This window comes from Calonectris borealis, chromosome 7, assembly GCF_964195595.1.
Source record: "Calonectris borealis chromosome 7, bCalBor7.hap1.2, whole genome shotgun sequence".
Classification (NCBI taxonomy): Eukaryota; Metazoa; Chordata; class Aves; order Procellariiformes; family Procellariidae; genus Calonectris; species Calonectris borealis.
In genome coordinates, this window is record NC_134318.1 from 6,100,841 (window position 1) to 6,116,792 (window position 15,952).

At 64.5% G+C, this 15,952-nt stretch overlaps 3 protein-coding genes across 8 annotated transcripts in view; 2 read left to right on the forward strand and 1 right to left on the reverse strand.

Moving 5' to 3' along the window:
* The window catches only part of ASCC1 (activating signal cointegrator 1 complex subunit 1), a 40,189-nt gene extending 35,481 nt beyond the window's left edge, over positions 1–4,708 (forward strand). For 2 of the 5 annotated variants that reach the window (XM_075154138.1, XM_075154139.1), the window contains exon 10: positions 1,921–2,543. In XM_075154138.1, coding sequence (XP_075010239.1) covers positions 1,921–2,037 — 117 coding nt within the window. In that variant the 3' untranslated portion in view covers positions 2,038–2,543. Of the gene's footprint in view, positions 1–1,340; positions 1,518–1,920; positions 2,544–3,293; positions 4,412–4,541 lie in introns of those variants that run through there. The other 3 variants (XR_012674238.1, XM_075154141.1, XM_075154140.1) reach the window with 3 other exon arrangements.
* Positions 4,709–6,586: 1,878 nt separating this feature from the next.
* On the forward strand, positions 6,587–12,214 carry SPOCK2 (SPARC (osteonectin), cwcv and kazal like domains proteoglycan 2). Its single transcript, XM_075154146.1, has 12 exons — positions 6,587–6,802; positions 8,940–8,948; positions 9,218–9,263; positions 9,558–9,672; positions 9,769–9,871; positions 9,954–10,062; positions 10,141–10,260; positions 10,346–10,564; positions 11,226–11,288; positions 11,411–11,548; positions 11,635–11,871; positions 12,001–12,214. Exons 1-11 carry the CDS (start codon positions 6,587–6,589, stop codon positions 11,778–11,780), a joined length of 1,284 nt encoding a protein of 427 aa, XP_075010247.1. The 3' UTR covers positions 11,781–11,871; positions 12,001–12,214.
* Positions 12,215–13,213: 999 nt separating this feature from the next.
* TYSND1 (trypsin like peroxisomal matrix peptidase 1) lies at positions 13,214–15,420 on the reverse strand. Of its 2 annotated transcripts, XM_075154147.1 has the most exons (4): positions 14,231–15,420; positions 14,015–14,148; positions 13,745–13,930; positions 13,214–13,657 (listed from the first exon to the last, which is right to left on the reverse strand). In XM_075154147.1, exons 1-4 carry the CDS (start codon positions 15,244–15,246, stop codon positions 13,446–13,448), a joined length of 1,548 nt encoding a protein of 515 aa, XP_075010248.1. In that variant the 5' UTR covers positions 15,247–15,420; the 3' UTR covers positions 13,214–13,445. The 2 variants fall into 2 exon arrangements, with proteins under 2 accessions (XP_075010248.1, XP_075010249.1); XM_075154148.1 differs by lacking the exon at positions 13,745–13,930.
* Positions 15,421–15,952: the final 532 nt, after the last annotated feature.

The window sequence follows — 15,952 nt, forward strand, 5'->3', positions numbered from 1 at the left end:
CTCCTGCCGAGTACGCGCTCAGAAGAACTGGCAGCAAGTTGCGGCTTAATATGAGTCTGAGTGATTAGCAGCAAAGTAAGTCCTTGTGCCGGGGTCCTAAGGGACAAGCGTCACCCCAAAGGCAGGATATGCTGCAGGGAGGTGCAGGTGAGCTGGAGGCTGCCCACCGCCTCTCCTTAGTCTCCGCTGTGACTAAATGGTCTGGCGCAGAGAAACCCCATTCTTTGCGGCGTTTGTGTTAACCCAGATGCTTTTTGCGGAAGCAGCTTGAGGATCGACTGCCCGTGCTGCCACGCAGGCAGGTCCGGGGAGGAGGAGGTGGTGCCTGGCAGGTGGGCTGCTGGCAGCAAGAACTCTGCAGCACGTCTGACTGCAGCTGCAGCCGTTTCAAACCGAAGCAGGGGCTTAGCAATCGCTGAGAGCTGGCTCGGCACGCATAAACACCCCTTCTCTTCAGAGATGCCGTTCTGACTGTCATGTGTGGATGGGGAATTGCTGGCCTCAGCCAAATCCTGAGTGGAGAGTTGTCTGGGTGAGCTGGCAGCCTGGAGCAGGGGCTGGATTCATCACGGTGCCTGGTGTCTGGTCTGCGGCCCAGGTACCTGGGTGGTGCTCCCTGGCCGAAGCCCTGCTTGCTCTGCCCTGAAAATGGGCAGGGAATCACTTTCCCTAAGGCACTTTTCCTTTGTGGAGGAGTGACAGAGAAACCAGGAATTGTCTTGAAAGCAACCTAGCTGGTTCCCTTGCAAAAAGAGGTATTTGGAAAGCAGAATACCCTTGGGAGAACCAACAAAAGAGCAGTCCTGCCCAAACCAGTGCCAGGCAGAGCCAAATGCCTTTTTGGAGCGGGTGAAGTGCAGCCTTTCAGATGCTAACTAGGTATTTGGGGTTTCGATCATTCGCTGTATGGAGGAATTGATGCACCATTGGCTCTAGGAGGATGTGTTGTAATAAATGCATCGGCTTTCGCTGGCCTTTAGCATTGGTCTGTAATGGCAGGAAGGGGTGTGTGACTGTCTTGAGCCAATGCCTGCAGGGACAGATAGAAAATTCAATAGGAGACAGATGGAATGGACATTTCAGAGATCTCCATGGTGGGGAGATGTCACTGCTCAGGCCCTCAGTGACTCACAGCACTCCTGTTAAGCAGAGTTTTGAAATTAGCATCTCCACTGAAGAGCTTTTCCTAAGGCACGACTGATGTTTCCAGGTAGAGCAATTTCTTGCATCTTAATGGAATGGGAGGAGCACTTTACGCTTGGACACGATGCCTTTCCAGCAATATTGCTGAACTTCCCTGTCAGAAATTCTGATGTCATTTTTTTTGGTCTGCTTCATAGATTGGATTAATCAGCAGAGACACGCCCTCCGGGTCCCAGAGTTGGCTTGCTTTCATTAATTTGCACTCAAGTCTTTGCTGAACAAAGAAGGATTTGTTGAACAAAGCGGGGTCAGTGCTGGGATGAAGAGCCTTGGGCCTCCAGCCTGCTAGTTGGAATTAGGACTGAGCTGTAACTGTAAGTCGTATGTCCTGCGGCCTGGATTGGTAAAAACGTTCTGGCCTCAATCCTTGCTCCTGTGGAGCCTGCGACCTCAAGAGCCACCCCGAGGTGGTGGCCTTCGGGGCGGTGAATAGCCTCCCCGAGCTCCCGAAGTGAGAGCAGTCAGAAAGCAAGGTAGGGAAGGTTTGAGCAACTGCTGCTGTAGATAAAAAGAAGTGTTCATTTCATACCGTTTGCCTTAAAGGCTAAGTGCAGTCTCTAGGGGGAAAAATAATTTAAAGAATAGTTTCATTAAATTAAAACAAGTCTACAAGAGTAGAGGCTTTTTGCAGGGCTGGCTTTTGCCAGAGACCCGTGGATCAGCTGCAGGCTGCATTTCTCTGGGTGCCCCTCAAATGGTTTGTCTCCTCTCTTTCAGCTCTTTGAGAACTTCTACTTCGGAGAGGTGCAGCTGGACTCGGTGCGTCTTTCCCAGAGGTTCTCCTCGGACGCCTCTGGCTACTACGCGACGTCTGGGCAGCTGGCCTTCTCCTGAAGTGGCAACGGGGCTGCCGCAGCAGGTCCGCTCATCGGTGAAATGTGTTATTATAGGACACGAATTTTGAACAGGAACCTGGGAACTCCGGGCGGGGATGCCTCATGACTCCTGGAAAGCACATTGCAGCTGGGAACCATGGCATTTCCCGCAGCTTTTCCCACACGTATTGCCTGCTCTCCCTTCAGGGGGAACCGGAGTCCTTCCACCTCCTTTCCTTTGGTAACCAAAATGTCACAAAGTTGCCTGTTTGATGTCCGTTGCCTGTTTGTTTTCTAAGAAAAAAACTAGAAAAACTGGTGCAGGTGGCTTTTGGGGAATCACCGACGTTTAAGCGTGGCTTTATTTCAGAAGAAGGAATTTTGTTCTTAAAAAAAGTATTTAAAATCCAAGAGAGCTCCCCGGAGCATGATTGAACGATATTGAGGTCAGGCATTGCTTGGATCTCCAGCAGTGTGCCTGTGTGATGTAGAACTCCAAATAAATTAATTCCCTTCAAAAGCAAAGTGTTTATCTCCTGTTGCATTGATAGTTTCTGTAATTAAACTTCCAGCACACAACTATGTTAATAAGAAACATTTATGGTAAGAGCTCTTTCCGGTGACCATTTCGGAGCGTGTCAAAAAACATATGCCTTGTAGGTGGTTCCTCCATTAAAAGAAGAGCAAAACTCTTTGATACCATTGTGGATCCTTCAGAGATCTGAAGACGACTGTTTTTTCTTGTAAATCTCCCTGTTCGGTAAGAATAGCAACACAGGCTTTCAACTCGCCTGAGGACGAGCGCTTTGAAAAATGGAAGATGCTGATGTTTAAGTTGTTTTGCAACAAACTGGCAGTGGCAGCAGCTGCCACTGCTGCCCATTGCTAGTTGCTGCCATGAATGTGGAATTGCGCTGTCATCGAGGCAGAGAGCGTGTTAACTAGGGACAGGCCTGCTCCAGCAGCACCAGCTTGTACTAGTGATTATTTTTAAGAGGTTTTCATCCCGTTTTCTCCCTCCCAAAGTGAGCTGGCCGTGCTCTGACTGCATGCACAAACAGCGGTGGGAGGCAGTCAAGATTTGGGGTGGCTTTCCTTTTTTCCCCAAATGCGTTGCCGGTTGTATTTCCAAGACCAAATTGCCCATCTCTGCTTGCAAGCCCGCCTGCCAGGAAATCAAATCATCTGTGGTTTTGCAGGTTGCCCTTTACCCTGGAGGCTGCGCGTGTACCCAATTACGACCGTTGGGCTTTTTGTCTCTGCTTTTCCTTGCAGCCGAACGCCTTTGTGCTCTCCAAGCGGAGGAGGAAGGGCCCCCTTCGAAACCGTTCGCTCAGCGAACAGAGCACCGGCGTGCTCGCTAGCAGCCCGATGTAAGGAGGTGCTGAGAGCACTTAACACCGGTTGCTGTCATCTTTCCGCCAGCCTGAAGAGGTACTTGGCAAATCTCATCAGCCGCCCAAAGAACAGACCTGGGAGCTGCTCGCACAGCCGCCAGCCGTGCTGCCTGCCGCAGGAAGGGGAGATGCACCTCAGAAAACTTCCGACTGCTGGGTTTTTAACCCCTCTCGCCAAGAAGCTGAGCGCTACAGGACATGGGGTGCTCTTTGCACTCTAGTTTTCCTTAATAGGGCATTGGTGGCATTTCTATCACACCTGCTTTCCTCCGTTGTCACCTAATACTGGCGATTCTGATTTCTTCTCCTTCATTGAGGTGGACTTATAGTCTTCCCACCTCCCTAACGCAGGAGTAGCTTTGACCTTGCAAACAGCATCTCAGCATGGAGGCAAACACGGCTTTTCTACAAAGAAGGACCATTCTGAGGATACTGCTCCACTTTGCACTAATGTAGACATGTTTTCATGACGATTATTTCTGTGACCCTTTGGAAGTTGGTTGAATTTCGGCAGTAAGCGGCTTATCCCGCTGCTCTAGCCTGGCACGGCTAAATTCGTTTCACACCTCTGTCCCCGGGTAGAATTAAGGGTTCTGGTCTGTTCCTCTCATCTGCGGAGTCGTAGGTTAGGCTGTGATCCAGCAAACCATTGTGTGTGTACTTAAATTTATGCCTGGCTTGATCCCCTTGTATAACTTTAAGTATGCACGTGAGTGTGGTGCAGTGGCAGCTCTGCTTTGCTGGTATTGCTTTTGAAACAAAAATGCTTATTCTATAAATGAGAGGGGCAGAGCTGGGTGTTGTATGCCCTTGCCCTTATGCAAGGGAGCTATTCGCATAAATAAAACACACCTGCTGCTTTTTGGGGGGTCAGGGCCAGAAGAAAATGTACCGTGATGGATTCACCAAGGTTTTTTCCCTTTTCTGTCATTATTCATAAATGTAATTAGAACGGTTTCGTACTGGGCACAATAAAACTGTTTTATGCACGGTCCTGCACTGATGAATTGAAATCCCGTTAAACCAGGCAGTGTTACAGTTTTGCAAGATACAGCTTAATACTTTAGAACTTGCCTAAAACGTGTTAAAACTGAAATCTGCGGCTCTGCTTCTTTCCCCTATCCAGGCTGCGTTGGAGGCTGGCCGCCCCACTTGCAGATGGCCGCGTCCTTATTGCACAGAGGAAGAAGAAAGTTGCTTTATGCCGTCGTTTTGCTCGGCAGGAAGCTTCGCTGGAGCCCAGGTCAGGAGTGCGGCTCATTGTTAACCATAAAGTTGAAAATAACACCGTTTTTCTTAAATGCAGCCCCTGGAAGCTGTATTTCCGATTGCAGCAGCCTCGCTTAGGGTCAGCATCGCTGCTTCAGGGACAACGGCTGCACCTGCTGTGGGCCGTAGCTGCTGCTTTTCCTGTGAGGAAATGCAGCGCTGCGTTTTCTCTCCATCCCGAGCATCCTCGCAGGGAGAAGAAAAGCCGTGTGTGTGCTGGGAGATCCCCGGCTGCAGCTGCGAAGGAGCAGCGGGGGCGCGGAGCTCCTTCGCAGCTGCAGCCGGGGTGACTTGTCACTGTCCTTGCCAAGGCCAAGCAGATGGAGATGTCCCTGCAAGCGGCTCTGTGCCCACCCTGCCTGCCCTGCCTTCCCAGAGGAGGGGAAAACCCAAAAGCAGTGGTCCGAAAACCACCGGCCCTGCTCTGCTCTCCGGCATCCCTCGGGGCAGGGGTTGGCATCTTCCCCGGAGCCCCAAAATGCTGCCTTGAGGTGGCCGAGGGATGGGGACCACAGGATGGGCATTGCAGGGACAGGGAGGATGGAGGATACACTGTGGGGACATGGCAGGGATAAAGGATGGGGACAGGGGCTGGATGGGGGATAGGGATTCGGGATAGGGATTTGGTGGGGATGGAGGGTTGGGGCTGCAGGATGGGAACAGGGCAGGGGTGGGGGCACCACAGGGACAGGGATTGTAGGATGGAGCACAGCAAGGGCAGGGGATGCAGGATTGGGGGACAGGGGACATGGGATGGGCAGTGCAGGATGGGGACAGGGCAGGGACGAGGGGCGTGGCATGGGGACATAGTAGGGACTGGGAATGCAGCACAGGGGAATTGGGATGGGGGATGTGGGATGGGGACATGGTAGATACCAGGGATGTGGGATGAGGGGTGCAGGATGGGGGTATGGCAGGGACAGGAGTTGGGGGATGCAGGATGGGGGATGCAGGATGGGGACATAATAGGGACCACGGATGCAGAATGGGGACAGGGCAGGGATGGGGGATGCAGGATGGCAACAAGGTATGGACCAGAGTTGAGGGATGTGGGATGGGGACATGGTAGGGACCAGGGATGCAGGATGGGGGATGCAGGATGGGGACCGGGCAGGGATGGGGGATGCAGGATGGGGACAGGGGAGGGACCAGGGATGAGGAATGAGGGATGCAGGATGGGGACAGGGCAGGGACGGGGGATGCAAGATGTGGGATGGAGGATGGGGACAGGGCAGGGATGGGGGATGCGGGATGGGGACAGGGCAGGGAGGGGGGATGCGGGATGGGGACAGGGCAGGGAGGGGGGATGCGGGATGGGGACAGGGCAGGGACGGGGGATGCGGGATGGGGACAGGGCAGGGGCAGGAGATGGGGGATGCGGGATGGGGACAGGGCAGGGACGGGGGATGCGGGATGGGGACAGGGCAGGGGCAGGAGATGTGAGATGCGGGATGAGGACAGGGCAGGGGTGGGAGATGCGGGATGCAGGATGGGGACAGGGCAGGGGCGGGAGATGCGGGATGCAGGATGGGGATAGGGCAGGGACCGGGGATGTGGAATGCAGGATGGGGACATGGTAGGGACGGGGGATGCAGGATGGCGACGAGGTATGGACCAGGGACGCGGGATGAGGGATGCGGGATGGGGACAGGACAGGGACCGGGGCTGCGGCCGTGCCGTGCCGGCGGCTCCCCCGCCCCGGTGCCGGCGCGCAGGTGCGGCGGGCGCGGCGGAGGCCCCGCCCCGGCCCTCCCGCCGGTGCCGCCCGGTGCCGCCCCGCGGCCGCACTCGCCGCCGGCGCCTCCCCGTGCGCACCGCACCGCGCCGCGCCGCTCCGCACCGCGCCGCTCCGCACCGCGCCGCTCCCGCCGCGCCGCCCGCTCCCCCCGGCGCTGCGGCAGCATGCGGGGCTGCGGCGGGCGCCGCGCCCTGCTGGCCCTACTGGCCCTGCTCCTGCCCGCCGCCGCCGCCGGCCCCGGGCCCGCCGCCGGCCCCGCCACCGGCCCCGGCCCCGCCGCGGCGGGGGAGAGCCCCGGCAATTTCATGGAGGACGAGCAATGGCTCTCCTCCATCTCCCAGTACGGCGGCAGGATCAAGCACTGGAACCGCTTCCGAGACGTGAGTCCGCGCCGGCGGCGGGGCAGGGGGGGGACGGGACGCGCCGCCGGGCACCGGGAGCCCCCTCCCCGCCCTCCCCGCCCCGCCGCTGCGGCTGCCGCAGCACGATCCTCCCCCGGCCCCGGCCCCGGCCCCCGGCTCCATCGCAGGCTGCCGGGGATGCTCGGTGCTGCCCGCATCCCGCTGCCACCCGGCGCGGCCGTGGGCGGCTGCCGGCCCCGGTACCCGGGGGATGCTCCCCGCCTTCGGCAGCGCCAACGCCAAAGCCACCGTGCCCGATGCCGCCGTGCCCGATGCCACCGTGCCCATCGCCAAAGCTGGCGATGACTGATGCCAAGGGCGTGATGCCAAAGCCAACCTCAGAGGGACTGGGGGTGCTGTCCCCAAGCACCACATCAGGGCCCAGGCAGAGGCACAGGCAGGCCCTGCCTGCCCTTTGCGGACAGCGGGGAGGGCTCCACCGTGGCCTCAAGCCCCTCGGTGACAGCTCAGCGCAGGTCGGGGTACGGAACCTCATCCCGGATTCCCGCTCTCCTGAGCCCTGCAGGGTGCCGCAGCCGGGACCGGCGGGGTGGTGGTCCCTGGGGACGGGGAGAGGGCGAGGATGAGGATGCGGAGGCTGCTGGAGCGGTGGCAGGTGACCTGACACCTTCGGCTCAGCATCTGATAACCCCTTGCTTTTACGCAGCCCTTTAATAACGGCCTCAGTGGCATTTAGTTCCCATCCTTAATTTTATGGGGCAGTCGGGGATTTTTCCTGGGCTCATTTTACACGCCTGCCCCCCCTTCTCCTCCAGGGCGGGGGCACGGCGCTGCGTCCCCCTCCGGGGCTGTCCGGGGGACCTGCGGCAGCAGAGCGGGGAGGGGGCATCCGCCGAGCCACCCCCCCCACCCTGAGCCGGCCCCTCCGGTCTTTGTTCAAATGCGCACTCGGGTTCACCTTGGCAGCAAGGATGTGCTGCCGGGAGATGTGCCCCACCGTGGGCAGGGCGGGGGGCACCACCACCCCCCCAAATAAATCCATTAGGGAGACAGAGCACGGGCAAGGGTGCAAGGAACGGGGTAAACGCCTCCCCGGAGACCCCCGCCAGCAACATACCCAGCTGGGCAATGCCAGCGCTGGGCACCTGGGACCTCGGCCGGCTGCGGGTGCTCAAGGGGGAGCACGTGTGGACGTGCCCCCCACCACGCTGGGCATCCCCAGGGGGGTTCAGGGCTGAGAGACCCCCATCCCTGGGTGCTAGCAGCACCCCGCTAGCAGCACACAACCTCCAGGGCTGCCGGTGGTTAGCGCGGATTAATAAGCAAATCCCATGGATTTGTGGGTTTTTCGGCCCAGCGACCCACCATGCGGCAGGGAGGAGGCCAGCGGCCGTGCCGAAAGCCACGCCGCAGGGAGCTGCCGGGCGCCGCAGCGTTACTAATCACGGCACGGGAACGCGGGCTATCGATTGCGGTGCAAACGTCGCCACGCCGGAGTGAGAGACATCTCCTCCGGAGCTGCCTCCCGCACCTCTGCTTCGAGCTGCCGTCCAAAACCCTGCCCGCCCTCCCCGGGGCGGTAGCCATGCTCCTGCCTTATAATCACGAAACCCATCCCAGAGCATCCCACGGGGCGAGCGATGCCGCCTGCCAAGAGGGGTTGAGTCCCCATCGCTCCCCCCACCCTGGGGTGCTTTCGGGGCCCCGGGGGAGCAGCTCTGCCTCCCCAGGCAGCGACATCCATCTTAGCCCGCTCCCTCCAGGCTCGCTATTGAAAAACTGGGGCGGCAGCACGAGGACTGTCACCCCACGAGGATCCTATTTCCATCCCCCCCATCCTGCTCCGCTCCCTGCCTTTCCCGGCTGGCCAAGGGGTGATGGGGAAAGGTTTTATCCCGCATAAAGGCTTTCCAGGATTACGGGTGGTGGGGGAGCATCTTGGTGGTGGATGCCGGTGGCATCTGGGGCTGGCGATGGGAGCACTGGGCAGCTCAGAAAGTCGGGGTGCCCAACTGGCACGGGGTGCCCGTCACCGTGGGCTGGGGCCGGGAGCAGGGGGCTTTGGGCTGCCCCGGGGCTGACGGCGGGCGCTTTCGCTCTCTCTTTCTCTCTCTTTTTCGGTGTTGGCCGGGCCGTCTTGCCGCCGCGCTGCCAGGAGGTGGAGGTGAGCGTCGAGGGGCTGCCGGTGCTGCCTCGCCCTGGCAGCAGCCCGCTTTGGGGGGGGGGGAGGCTGCTCCCCACTCCTGCTTGCTCCCCTCCCGGCATGGGGGGTGGTCCCGGGATGCGTGCATGCGTGCGTGCGTGCGTGCATGATGCATGTGTGTGCAGGGGGAGCCTCGCCAGGCCGGGGGTCCCGGGCGGGATGGTGGCACGCCTGGCCCGGTGTCACCTCTCCCACCGCCTGCGCTCATCCAGGCTCTCCCCGCTTTGCAGGACGACTACATCAAGAGCTGGGAGGACAACCAGCCCGGGGATGAAGGTACCACTGGGACGGAGCTGGGACAGGTTTGGGATGGGACGCAGGGGGCGCGGTGACAGCCAGCACCGGGGGGGGACACTTTCTGCCCGCACCCCCCGGGCTTTTCCCTTCCGGCTGGGAGCAGCGGCGGGGCTGGTGCGTGCCGGGAAGCGGCAGCTGGTGCCGAGGCAGCCGCCCAGCTGCAGCCTCAATGGCGCTTTGTGCCGGGCCGGCTGGTGGCCAGCGTTGCCGGGGCTCCCCTGGGGGGTCCCTGCCTGCCCCCCCACCTGCCCCGGCCCCTCTCTGCCCCCCCAGCCCTGGACACCACCAAGGACCCCTGCCAGAAGGTGAAGTGCAGCCGGCACAAGGTGTGCGTGGCGCAGGGCTATCAGCGCGCCATGTGCATTAGCCGCAAGAAGCTGGAGCACAGGTAGGAGAGCGGCGGGGCCAGGGCTGAGCCGGTGGCGGGGTGGGGGGCCGAGCCGGGGGCTCAGCACCATCCCCCTGCGCCTCTCACCCCACGCAGGATCAAGCCGCTGGGCACCAAGGGGCATGGAGGCTGCAAGCCCTGCCACGCCGCTCCACTCGCTGCCGTCTGCGGCTCTGACGGCCACACCTACAGCTCGGCGGTAAGGACGGTGGCACCTCGCCGTGGGGAGGGGGACACTGTGCCCTGTCCCCCCCCGCTGACGTCCCGCTGCCGCCCCGCAGTGCAAGCTGGAGCAGCAGGCGTGCCTGGCCAGCAAGCAGCTGACGGTGCGGTGCGAGGGGCCGTGCCCCTGCCCGACCCCGCACGGCCCCGTCGGTGACGGCAAGCAAGGTGAGCGGGACGGGGGGCACCGGGGGGGTGTCCCTGAGCCCTGCCTGACCTGACACCGTCCCCCCCGGACCCCCCCAGAGCCGTGCACCGGGCAGGACCTGGCCGACCTGGGCGACCGCCTGCGCGACTGGTTCCAGCTCCTGCGGGAGAACGCCAAGCAGAACGGCTCCGGCGGCCTCCCCGCCAGCCCCGCCACCGGTACGTGTCCCCGCTATGCGGGGACGGGGCGCGGGGCGCTGTCCCCGGGGGGCCGGGCAGCCACGGGCCGCATCCTGCCCCGCAGCGCTGGAGAGGAGCGTGGCGGCCAGCTGCAAGGAGGCGGTGGGGTGGATGTTCGCCCGGCTGGACACGAGCGGGGATCTTTTCCTGGAGGCGGCCGAGCTGGCCGCCATCAACCTGGACAAGTACGAGGTGTGCATCCGCGCCTTCTTCAACTCCTGCGACACCTCCAAGGACGGCCGCGTCTCCGCTCCCGAGTGGTGCTTCTGCTTCTGGAGGGAAAGTGCGTCGCGCCAGGGCGGGGCGGGGGGGCGCGTGCTGTGGGGATGGGGGTTGTACGCCGTGGGGTCGGGGGGGATGCACGCCGCAGGGTTGGGGGGATGCACGCCATGGGGGGATGCACGCTGTAGGGGGATGCATGCTGCGGGGGGGGGGGATGCACGCCATGGGGGGGATGCACGCTGTAGGGGGATGCATGCTGCGGGGGGGGGGGGATGCATGCCATGGGATCAGGGGGGTGCACGCTACGGGGTCGGGGGGATGCACGCTACGGGGTCGGGGGGATGCACAGCACAGTGTCACGGGGAATCCGTTCTGTGGGGTTGGGGGTTGGGGGGTGGTGCTTGCCATGGGAGGGGGATGCATGCTGTGGGATGCACATCAATGCGGGGGGATGCATGTCATGGGATTTGGGGGGGGGATGCACACTGGGGTCGAGGGGGCTGCACATGGGGGGGGTAGGGGGCGTGCACACTGTGGGGTCATGGGGAAGGACACCATGGGTTGGGGGATGCACACCACGGTGGATGCGTGCTGCAGGGTCTGGGGGGGATGCACACCATGGGGGTGCAGCAACTGGGGGGTGTATGCCATGGGGTCAGGGGATGCCCGCCATGGGGGGTGCTGCACGCCCACCCTAAGAGCGGCGTGTGGGGGTGCTGCAGAGCCACCCTGTCTCAGGGAGCTGGAGAAGATTCAGATCCAAGAAGCAGCCAAAAAAAAGCCGGGTGAGTCGGGGTCCCAGGGCCCCTGGCAGGGCCCCACGTGGGATGAGGATGGGGAGCTCCGTGGGGGGCTCTCGCACTGCACGTGTTTGGGGGGGGTGGGGGGGGTCATTGCTTCCCCGCAGGCACCTTCATCCCCAGCTGCGACGAGGACGGGTACTACCGACGGGCGCAGTGTGAGCCGGGCGGCGGGGAGTGCTGGTGCGTGGACCAGCATGGCACCGAGCTGACGGGCACCCGTGGCCACGGCAGCCCCGACTGCGGTGAGTGCCAGGAGGAGCCCCCCACCCCGGGGAGGGGGCGACAGCCCCAGGACCCGGCCACGAGCCTCTGCCCCTTGCCCCCGCAGAGGAGGCGGCGGGGTTTTCGGGCGACTTCGGGAGCAGCGTGGGCTGGGAGGACGAGGAGGAGAAGGAGCCGGAGGAGGCAGGCGAGGAAGGCGAGGAAGAGGAGGGCGAAGCGGGCGAGGGTGACGACGGCGGCTACATCTGGTAGAGGAGCAGGAGAGCTCAGTGGGTGGCACGGCCGGGCGGCAGCCCCCCAGCCGGGGGTCCCCGTGACCCCCCCGCTGCCAGCGTGGCACGGGGTGGGTGCATACCCCCCAGCCCTGCACGAGACGGGGCGTCGGGGTGCTCGCCCAGGGAGGGGCGAGCGGGGCGGGGGGGGGGCCACGCTTGTGCGAATTCAAGCTTTTTTTTTTTTTTTTTTTGGGTAGAGCCTTGTAGGCCTAGTGTGCTGCTGCGTGGTCTTCAACCGGGCAAACGGCGCTAATAAAAGTGGGAAAAAAAGGAAAAAAAACCCATAAAAACCCCATAGATAAGCTGCCCCCCCCTCCCCGCATTCCCCCCCCCTCCCGTGCTGTGCTTGCGCGGCCGCCCCGGCCCCCGGCGTTGTGTAGCGGCTGTGAAATAAATACCCCGTGCTGTGTCAAACGCTCGCCCGCCCGTTCCTCCCCCCCCTCGACACCCCCCCATGCCCCACTTGCACCCGCCAGCCCTGCACCGGGTGCTGGGGGGGGTGTCCCACCCCCCTGGGGGCATTCCCTCAGTGGGGGACAGGGATGCTGGCAGTGCCCGGCTGCTGCTGCTGACCCCCCGAGTAGGGGGGGGCTGTGAGTTTGGGGGGTAGGGGTTGGTCCCCCACACTTAGCTGACATAGAGCTGGAGCTGACGCATCCCCCCACCACTATAAGTCTCAGCCCCAAGCATGCCCCCCCATATCGGCCCCTCTGCAGGACCCCAACGCCAAATTAACCCCCCCCCCCCGACCCTGGGTGTAGCAGGACACAGACCTGACACCCCCTCCCCATCCCCAAGCAGGCCCCCAACCCGTACCCCACACCCTCCAACCAGGCCCCCAACCCTACCCCTGACCCAGACCATCCCTTACAGGACCCCCCCCCCCAATCTAACCCACACCCCAGTCAGGACCTTATCAGGCACAACCCCCCCCGGCCTGACGCTCCCCAGGACCCTGACCCCCACCCACACCTCATCTGCCACCAAACCTCCCCCCCCAACTTGACCGAAGACCCTGACATCAACCCTGCCCCGACCTTGCCCCCAGGCCCTCCAACCCCCACCCCTGCCCGGTCACCCCCCACCCACCTGTGCCCCCCCCAGTGACCCAGAGCACCCCTCCTGCCCCACGACCCACCCCAGCCCTTGACAAGGACCCCTGCCTCAAACCACCTCTGACCCCCCCAAATCAGTGTGCAGGTGCCTGCCATGTGCGAGCTCACCCCCAAACCAGCTTTCGGGCACCCCCATACCCCAGGCTGGGGAGGGGGGGGAACACAGAGCCTCCTGCCCAGGGAGGGGCTGGCACCCACCACCCACGTCCCATGCGCACAGGGAGGAGGTGCACCCACCACCCACCCACCACCCACTTGCCACCCCAGCCGCTCGGCACCACGGGACACCACGGCCTCAACTCACAGCATTTAAGGCTCCAGGGAGAAAACAACATGAAACAAAACAAACCCCAAAGCCTCCAATTTGGGGGTGCCAGCAGCTGGCAAAGGCACCGCGCCACGTCCCCTTCCCACCCCAGGACGCCCCCCCTCTGCCAGTCCGTGGGGTTCAGGCTCTCGGCCCTGGCACTGCCGGGGCCGAAGCGGGGACGTGGCAGCTCCGTCCCCGGCACAAGCCCCACCTGGGGTCAGAGCTTGCTGGGGGGTCCCGGCTGCCGCTGGAGCCTCCATGCTGCCCGCACCCCCTCGCCCACCCGGTTGAGCACGGCGAAGGCGCTGGGGTCACCGGTGCGACGGTAGCGTGCGATGGGGGGCTGCAGGACGGTGACGGGGACGCAGAAGTTGAGGTGGGGGTAGGTGGCCCCCGCGCTGGTGTCCCGGGTGTTGCTGGCCACAATCCCTGGCGGGGAGAGGAGCGATGCCCGTGTCACCAGGGCCGGCCGGGGGACACCCATGGGACCCCCACCCGTGGGGACCCCCAGCTTACCCAGGAGGCGTCCGCTGCGGGAGGAGACGAGGGGGCCGCCGCTGGAGCCCCCGTGGACGGCGCAGGTGGTCTGCAGCATGACGGGGCGCCCGGCCACCGCCACCACGGCCGAGAGGACCCCCGCCGTCACCGAGGGGCCGCACGCCCGCCCCAGCGCCCCGAAGCCCACCACGCTCACCTCTTCTCCTGGGGTGGGGAGGAGGCGGGAGGTGGGTGCAAGGGGGTGACCCCCCCTCACCCCGGCACCCCACGTCCCCCCCGGCCGCTTACCTGGGAGGAAGGTGTCCGCCAGGCGCAGGGGGACGAAGCCCGGCACGCTCTCCTCCAGCTCCACCACCGCCACGTCAAAGGGGGACGACTCCTCGGTGGCGAACACCACGCGTCCCCCGAGGACGGCGGCAGCCCTGCGGACACGGCAGACGAGATGTCACGGCGAGGGGAGGCGGGGCGGGGGGGACAAGCCGGGGGACACGCAGCCGCACTCACCCGCCGGGGCCGGGCGCCGGCGTCACGCGGAGCGGGGCGCCCGCCTCCACCACGTGCCGGCAGGTGAGGAGCAGCCGGGGGGCCAGCAGCACCCCGGAGCCCCAGGCCGCCCCGCACTCCACCAGCGCCGCCCAGCCCAGCGGGTCCTGCCCGCCTCTCGCCTGCACCGCGGCCACCCGCCCCGGCACCGGCGGCACCACCACCCCGGCGTCGTCCAGGACGGCGGCGCTGCTGCGCAGGATGGCGGCGAGGGAGCAGAGCAGGGTGAGTCCGACCCACTCGGCGCCCTTCCAGCAGAAGGAGGCGGCGATGACGGCCACCAAGCGGGACCCGGCGGGCGAGGGCAGGAAGGCGCCGCCGCCCTCGGTGCCGGGCAGGCAGCGCGCGTCGGTCAGGATGAGGGCGTTCTCCTCCCCGGCCATGTTGCTCACCACCCCTCTGCTCAGGGTGTTGAGGAAGAGGTCGGGGCAGAGGGCGCCGAAGGGGGAGCCGCAGGCCAGCAGCCCCTCGCCCTTGCGCAGGCAGCCGGCGCCCGCCCGGGCCGTCCAGCCGCCCCCGGGGGTGTCGAGGCCGGGCACCCGCAGCCAGGCGAACCAGTGCAGGGCCCGCGGGTCGTCCCCCGCCGCCTCCCCGCCGAACCGCCACCGCTCCGCCCGGCCGAAGGCCCGCGCCAGCGCCTGCTGGAAGGCGCCGCAGGGCACCAGGGCCAGGAGCCGGGCCTCATGCTGCCGCAGGCCGACGGCCGGGCTCTGCGGGGCCGGCGGGGTGTCGAGGCCGAGGGCCGGGGGCTGCAGGACGAGGAGGCGCGGGCAGGGCTGGAGGGCGTCGGGCGGCAGGGCGCGGGGCTGCGCCCAGGCGGCGGGGCCGTCCCGCAGGAAGGGGGCGAAGACGGCGCCTTGGCACAGCACCAGCCCGGGGCGGCGGCTCAGGACCACCCCGCTGCAGCTCCAGGGGCCGGCGGCCGGCTCCGTCTCGCCGGAGACGCTGACCACGCAGCAGGCCTGCTCCTCCGCCATGGCGGCGGCCGCGGGGCGGGCTGCATGCGGGGCAGCCGGCGGGCGGCGCCGGGGGCGGTGCGGTGCGGGGCAATGCAATGCAATGCAATGCGGTGCAATGCAATGCGGTGCAGCACAGCGCAGCCCCCCGCCCGCGCCGCTGCGCGCCCCCCGGGCAGCTCCCCGCCTGCCGCCGGCCCCGCCCCTCCCCCGGGGCCCCCCTCGCTCATTGGCTGCGACGCGGCCTTGCGCCCTCCCCATTGGCGGCGGCGGCGGGGCGGGGCGGGCGACGTGGCGGTGCCGGCGCCCCTGGGCCCCCCCGCCCGCCCGGAGCCAAGCGAGCTTCGCTGCCGCCCCCCGCCCCGGGGCCGTCCCCTCCGGCCCTCTGCCCCCAGCCCGGCCCGCCGCCCCATCAGCTCACCTCGCCTCACCGAAACACCCGCTCCCGCCGTTCCCCAGGCGCAGGAGGCGTTGTCTGCAAAAACAGCCCCCTCGTTCGTAGGCTCCGTGCCCGGCACGCGGGGTTGGGGACGAAGAAGTGACCGTTCCGCGGACTTGCCCGTCCGCAGCGCCAAGGAGCAGCAAAGCTTCACCTTCCCGAGGAGAAGCGGCAGCGGGACTTGCAGAACCCCTCTAGGGGAGTTAAAACTCCCGGGAGCGTTGGGAGTAAGCGGGAGCCAGAATTTAAGCCACCCCCACCGCCCCTTCCTCGCTGCTCGGGCACCGC

Coding starts and splice junctions, on each gene's coding strand:
- SPOCK2 (XM_075154146.1), top strand. CDS start 6,587: ATGCGGGGCTGCGGCGGGCGCCGCGCCCTGCTGGCCCTACTGGCCCTG. Junction 9,673..9,768: donor CGCAAGAAGCTGGAGCACAG/GTAGGAGAGCGG, acceptor CACCCCACGCAG/GATCAAGCCGCTGGGCACCA. Junction 10,261..10,345: donor CCCCGCCAGCCCCGCCACCG/GTACGTGTCCCC, acceptor CCTGCCCCGCAG/CGCTGGAGAGGAGCGTGGCG.
- TYSND1 (XM_075154147.1), bottom strand. CDS start 15,246: ATGGCGGAGGAGCAGGCCTGCTGCGTGGTCAGCGTCTCCGGCGAGACG. Junction 14,149..14,230: donor CCGGCGCCCGGCCCCGGCGG/GTGAGTGCGGCT, acceptor CCGTGTCCGCAG/GGCTGCCGCCGTCCTCGGGG. Junction 13,658..13,744: donor CCGCAGCGGACGCCTCCTGG/GTAAGCTGGGGG, acceptor TCTCCCCGCCAG/GGATTGTGGCCAGCAACACC.